The 7,216-nt window shown below is 38.0% G+C and overlaps 1 protein-coding gene across 3 annotated transcripts in view; it reads left to right on the top strand.

Moving 5' to 3' along the window:
* The window catches only part of Dync2h1 (dynein cytoplasmic 2 heavy chain 1), a 238,380-nt gene extending 231,519 nt beyond the window's left edge, over positions 1 to 6,861 (top strand). For 2 of the 3 annotated variants that reach the window (XM_029481794.1, XM_029481793.1), the window contains 2 exons: positions 581 to 697; positions 5,705 to 6,303. In XM_029481794.1, coding sequence (XP_029337654.1) covers positions 581 to 697; positions 5,705 to 5,863 — 276 coding nt within the window. In that variant the 3' untranslated portion in view covers positions 5,864 to 6,303. Of the gene's footprint in view, positions 1 to 580; positions 698 to 5,704 lie in introns of all 3 variants that reach the window. The other variant, XM_021171442.2, reaches the window with a different exon arrangement.
* The last annotated feature ends 355 nt before the right edge of the window (positions 6,862 to 7,216 follow it).

Raw genomic sequence — 7,216 nt, 5'->3', positions numbered from 1 at the left:
CATATCAAGTGACTTCTTATGTGATTGGGTTACCTCACTCAGGATGATATCCTCCAGATACATCCATTTGCCCAAGAATTTCATAAATTCATTGTTTTTAATAGCTGTTCTTAAAAGGGGAGATTTTATTGTTAACACTCTCTTCCTTGGTTTATAATAATCTTCAGAGTAGTCATTTCAGATAGGTATTCTTCCCATGTTTTAAAGAGGAGGAAACTGAGCTATAACTCATTAATAAAATAAAAAATGTTAGAAGATAGATAGGAACCTCATGGTCATTCTCTGATTAGGCTTCTCTCTCCCACTTTCTGCAAAAGAGTTAATTTGTGTTTTGTTTTTATATTTCCAATTAACCTGACATTTGTAAATTTTTCATAGAATGATAGCTTAAAAATATAAGAACTGTCTAAAGAAAGTTCACAATGAACAAGTTCATATTTTGTATGTTCTCCAAATGTAAGGCCCTAATCTGTTTTCACAGCATTTGGGGCACTGAGCCTTTGATCCTAACCTCCAACATTGTATGCCTGGTGCTTCAGAATTTAGTTTATATTGTCACATTCTCTTCCTTTGTGTGCAGATCAGTGGCCTGTTACTGGAAGGGTGCAGTTTTGATGGCAATCGCCTTTCAGAGAACCAGCACGATTCTCCTAGCGTATCGTCAGTTCTTCCTTGCTACATGGGCTGGACTCCACAAGTAAGTCTTTGGATACACAGTTTCTAATTTCATTGGTTCACTCTTGGAGTTTACTTTTATGCAGGATATCATGGCTTGTATGGTTTTAGTTGGCTTTCCCATTTTACCTGCACTTTAGCAAATTTGTAGTCAAAGCACTTTATTTTTGAAGAGGTAAAGATTTATTAAGCCATTTTGTTTTGTAAACAGTTTTCTTAAAAATAAAAAAAATATATGTAACATATATAATATGTGTGTGTGTGTGTGTGTGTGTGTGTATGATTAGAGCTAACCTTTGAGCTTAAGAACTGGGTGACACTGTGCTATGAGCCTTCCTGTGCACACCTCTTAGACATACAGGTCAATGCCTTTGCATAGTCAGTCAGGGGCACTGAAAGGACCCAGGTGTGGCACTGAAATGAGGATGTTGGCTGCCAGTTGTCAGTGGTGCTTGAAGAAACAGAAAGTAAACAGAGACACAGTGAAACTAACAGAAGTTATGAAACCAATGGATTTAACAGATATCTATAGAACATTTTATCCTAAAACAAAAGGATATACCTTTTTCTCAGCACTTAATGGTACCTTCTCCAACATTGACCATATAATTCGTCACCAAACGAGCCTCAGAAGATACAAAAATATTGTAATAGTCCCATGCACCCTATCAGATCACCATGGACTAAGGCTGATCTTCAATAACAACATAAATAATAGAAAACCCACATACACATGGAAGCTGGACAACACTCTACTCAATGATAACTTGGTCAAGGAAGAAATAAAGAAAGAAATTAAAGACTTTTTAGAGTTTACGGAAAATGATGCCACAACATACCCAAACTTATGGGACACAATGAAAGCAGTCCTAAGAAGGAGCACTACCCAATTTGGTCTGTGAAGCTGCAATTATGCGTATACCTAAACCACACAAAGATCCAACAAAGAAAGAGAACTTCAGACCCATTTCCCTTATGAACACTGATGCAGAAATACTCAATAAATTTCCGCAAAACAGATCCAGGAACACATCAAAATGATCACTTACCACTATCAAGTAAGCTTCATCCTAGGAATTCAGGCATGGTTGAATATATGGAACTCCATCAATGTAATCCACTACATAAACAAACTCAAAAGGAAAAAAAAAAAAACACAATCATTTTATTAGATGCTGAAAAGGCATTTGACTAAATTCAACACCCCTTCATGTTAAAAGTCTTGGACAGATCAGGAATTCAAGGCCCATACCTAAATATAGTAAAAACAATATACAGCAAACCAAACTAACATCAAACTAAATGGAGAGAAACTTGAAGCAATCCCATTAAAATTAGGGACTAGAAAAAGCTACCCTCTCCCTATCTACTCAGTATAGTACTTGAAGTTCTAGCTAGAGCATCTAGACAACAAAAATATGTCAAAGGGATACAAATTGGAAAGGAAGAAGTCAAAGTATCACTATTTGCAGGTGATATGATAGAATATCTAAGTCACTCCAAAAATTCCACCATAGAACTCCTAAACCTGAAAAAAAAAAAAAAAAATTCAGCAAAGTAGCTGGGTATAAAATTAACTCAAACTAATCAGTAGCCTTTCTATACTCAAAGGATAAACAGATTGAGAAAGAAATTAGGAAAATGACACCCTTCACAATAGTCACAAATAATATAATATACCTTGGTGTGACTCTAACCCAGCAAGTGAAAGATCTGTATGATAAGAACTTCAAGTCTCTGAAGAAAGAAATCAAAGAAAATCTCAGAAGATGGAAAGATCTATGCTCATGTATTGGCAGGATTAATATACTAAAAATGGCTATCTTGCTAAAAATAATTCAATGCAATCCCCATCAAAATTTTAACTCAATTCCTCATAGAGTTAGAAAGAGCAATTCTCAAATTCATTTGGAATAACAAAATACCCAGGATAGCAAAAATTATTCTCAATGATAAAAGAACTTTGGGGGGGGGGGAATCGCCAACCTTGACCTCAAACTGTATTACAGACCAATAGTGATAAAAAACTGCATTGTATTTGTTCAGAGACAGGCAGGTAGATCAATGGAATAGAATTGAAGATCCAAAAATGAACCCACACATCTATGGTCACTTGATCTTTGACAAAAGAGCTACAACCACCCAGTGGGGAAAAGACAGCATTTTCAACAAATGGTGCTTTTTCAACTGGAAGTCAGCATGTAGAAGAATGCAAATCTATCCATTCTTATCTCCTTGTACATAGCTCAAGTCGAAGTGGATCAAGGACCTCCACATAAAACCAGATACACTGAAAGTAATAGAAGAGAAAGTGGGGAAGAGCCTCAAACACATGGGAACAGGGGGAAAGTTCCTGAACAGAACACCAGTAGCTTATGCTCTGATATCAAGAATTAGCAAGTGGGACCTCATAAAATTTCAAAGCTTCTTTAAGGCAAAAGACACTGTCAATAGACCAAAATGGCAGTCAACAGATTGGAAAAAGATCTTTACCAATCCTATATCTAATAGAGGGTTAATATCCAATATATACAAAGAACTGAAGCAGTTAGACTCCAGAGAATCAAATAACCATATTAAACAAATGGGGTACAGAGCTAAACAATTCTCAACTGAGGAATACCAAATGTCTGAGAAGCACCTAAAGAAATGTTTAATATCCTTAGTCATCAGAGAAAACAACCCTGAGATTCTACCTCATACCAGTCAGAATTGAAAACTCATGTGACAGCAGATGCTGGCAAGTATGTAGAGAAAGAGGAAAACTCCTCCATTTTTGGTGGGACTGCAAGTTGGTACAACCACTTTGGAGATCAGTCTGGTGGTTCTTCAGAAAATTGGGCATAGTATTACCTGAGGACCCAACTATATATCGCTCCTGTGCATATACCCAAAAGATACTCTAACATATAACAAGGACACATGTTCTACTTTGTTGATAGCATCCTTATATATAATAGCCAGAAGCTGGAAAGAACGCAGATATCCCACCTCAGAAGAATGGATACAGAAAATGTGTTACATTTACACTACTGAATACTACTCAGCTATTAAAAACAATGAATTCATGAAATTCTCAGGCAAATGGATAGAACTAGAAAATATCATCCTGAGTGAGGTAACCCAATCACAAAAGAACACACATGGTATGTACTCACTGATAAGAGGATATTAGCCCAGAAGCTCAGAATTCCCAAAATAAAATTCACAGACCACATGAAGCTCAAGAAGAAGGAAGACCAAAGTGTAGGTCCTTCAGTTCTTCCTAGGGTAACAAAAATACTCATGGGATCAAATATGGAAACAAAGTGTGGAGTAGAGACTGAGGGACAGGCCATCAAGAGACTGCCCCACCTAGGGCTCCATCCCATACACACTCACCAAACACAGACACTATTGTGAATGCCTCTGTTCTGTAGTTCCTGCTGCCAGCAGTGACTAGAACTTTCCATTCTAATATGAAGTTACTTTATTTCTCGAATGAAGCCTTCAGTGGGCTCCTGAAAAATCCCAAGTCCCAACATCATCCGCTGTAGCAAAGGAATGAGGGAAGGGAAGAAGTAGTGGACACAGCAGTGTCCTTTGAGATGTCCTGCCATTGGCATATTACTCACTATTGCTAGTACTTGTGTGCTCCTAACTCATTTTGCCTAAAGCACTAAAATGACATTACATCAGCAGATAGATTAGAAAAGCAGGAAAGCCCTGTAGTGTGCTTGCTCACACACAACAGAGTGCATGAATGATAGCTGGGCCAAACCAGTGTCACATTTTAGACTTAAGCTTCAGTACTGAGATTAGCCAACAGACTAGTTTCTGTTTATTGTAACTATAATGCAGTCACAATATATAGGTTTTAATTTTATATGCATAATATTTTATGCGCTATCATGAACTATTTGCAGTCTTCATGTATCTCATTTTTTTAAATGAGCAGTGTTAATAGTAAATAGTTTTCATAAAATTTTAATTTTATACAAATACCTTAGCCTAGCTAGTCTGATTCTTTGGCCTAATAAAATAAACGTATTTAAGAGGGAACTGGATCATCAATATTTAATGCTGTGTGTTACACAGCACACCTAAGGAACCATAGGCATTTTGGTGTTGGCCAGATCATTGGCTCTGCCTAGGCCTGGATCATTTAAGCTCAGGGACTGAGAGCAAGGCCATTCAGCTTTCCCAAAAGTCTGGAGCCTGAGAGATGCTAAGTAGAATGTCAAATGCCTGAGTCCTCCAACTTGCTCTGAAAAGCAGCAGCTCTGGGAGTGTACCAGAGACATGCACAGTGTGAAACACAAAGGCAGATTATAGCACTTGATTCAATCCATCCCTTCTAACTTGAAGTTTACAGTAGTAATACATGAGGAATGGAAGTTCTTTGTAGGCATATTCCTGCTTAGAAATGTATTTTTATGTTTATAGAAATTTACAGGTAAAACTGTATTTGATTTTCAAAATATTCTAGTATTTTGGGCTAAAGGAAAGTTTTAGAGTGTGAGTGTGTGTGTGTGTGTGTGTGTGTGTGTGTGTGTCTACATCTGTATGTGTGAGAGACAGACAGACAGACAGACAAACAGGAAGCAAGGGAAGGAGGAGATGGAGAGCACAAACAGTTGGGCACATTGTGGAAATCAGAAGACAGCCACCCGAGTTCTTCTTCACCTTTGAGGTGGGTCTTTGTTGTTAACCTCTACTGCACACACCAGCTAGGTGGCCCGTGAGCTCTCCTGTCTCAGCCTCTCATCTCCCTAAGAACACTGGACTAGAGTTGTCTGTACTATGTATCTGGCCTCTATGTAATTATTAGGGACTTGAACTCAGGTCCTCATGCTTGCCAGTGAGCCATTTTCCCAGTTTTTAGGCAAGTTTTTAAAGGAGCCATGACTGGGTATTTGTGGACTGCTGTGGGATATAGGAGCTTATAATAGTAATCTTTAGTTGAAATGTCTAATATCTAATACAGCATAAGAATTGGAACGTGTGAATTTGTTGCTGTATTTTTAGACTATTCTTTTCTTTTGAACAGGGTTCATATGGTCCATATTCCCCTGATGAGTGCATCTCTTTGCCTGTTTATACAAGTGCTGAGAGGGAGCGTGTGGTGACCAACATTGATGTTCCCTGTGGTGGTAACCAGGACCAGTGGATCCAGTGTGGGGCAGCGCTGTTTCTTAAAAATCAGTAGGTCTGAGGCAATTCAGGAGGACTTCACAAAGTGGCAATTGCTGCAGCACTCCACACAGAGCATGAAGTCAGTCTGCATTAGGAATGTTAGTTCAATATATCTGCTGTTCGTTGTTCTTGCTGATGGTCTCCTTGTATTTCTATTTTAATAAATGTGTGACACCAGCACTGTGTACCTTAAAGAAGTTCATATTACAGTGGGTTATTTGGTGGTAGGTATTAAATATTTTTATGAAGTTTACTTTTCAGTAGTTTAAATATTTAAAATTAAAGTTCTATATTTAGGAAATATATTTTAGTTTCAAATAATTGCATATATAAAGTTATTGTATTCTCCTACAGTTTTAAATATGTGTACACACTGCTTTTAAGCATTGAGCAATGTCCAAAAGTATAATGAATGAATTACCTTAACAATTAAACATGATGTCATTTCTTTGTGTACATTAAATGATATAATACATAGTATCCTAACAGTAAAGAGGAAGAATATAGATAATATAGATAATGAAACATAAATTCTGGTCATAGGATTTAGAGTCACCTTCTTTCTATGTGCTTTGGAACTTGTATTTGAGCTCTGCAAGACTCCCTGAAATCCAAGAATGCAGTAGTGTTGCCACTGAGTGACACCTTAGGAGCCTGGATTACATCCAGCTATCTGTCCATGGGAACAGACAGCTCTTGAGGGTTGAGATGTGTGTTGCTGTCAGGCATGTGCAATAGCCACTCTTAGCTACTGTGTGTGTCTGCACTTGGGCCAGTGCTATCGGGTGTTTGTTGTTTTGTTTTGCACTTCCCCCAGTATCAGGAATGAAATTCAGGGTCCAGTACAAGGTAGGCAAGCACTCTACGACTGAGATACACCCCCACACTTGGCATTTATCATCAAAGAAAAGTTGCATACTTAGAGGAGAAATAACAGCTGAAATAAAAGGTAAAAAAGAGACTGTGAATTAAGAATCTCACATTAATACTCAAAAAAAAAAAAAAATTAGAGATAATAGCCCAGAAACCAGAGCAAGGAGTAAAGACATAAAGCAGCGTCAAACAGTAAACAATGGGATCCCATGCATCTGAGTCTTTGCCATCTGTTTCTAAGAAACAGTGAAATGACTAAAGGCTTGGTAAGTGTTACAGCTCTAAAGGGAAAGGTGCCAGGAACCAAGGAAAGCGCAAAGTTACAGCTCACCACAGACCTCAAGCAAGACATTTGTTGGCAGAGAAAATCCAGGAGGATGGCTGCCTTTGATCATCTGAGAAGCAGCAGGAAATTGAGCAGAAGGCAGGGTTTATACAGAGTCTCTTGGAGGTGTAGGGGTTTTCCAGGCTAGAGATTGGTGGGATTTCATTT

Source organism: Mus caroli, chromosome 9 (genome assembly GCF_900094665.2).
Source record: "Mus caroli chromosome 9, CAROLI_EIJ_v1.1, whole genome shotgun sequence".
Lineage (NCBI taxonomy): Eukaryota > Metazoa > Chordata > Mammalia > Rodentia > Muridae > Mus > Mus caroli.
Note: the sequence above shows the minus strand (reverse complement) of the source record. Positions and strands in the feature narration are given on the sequence as shown.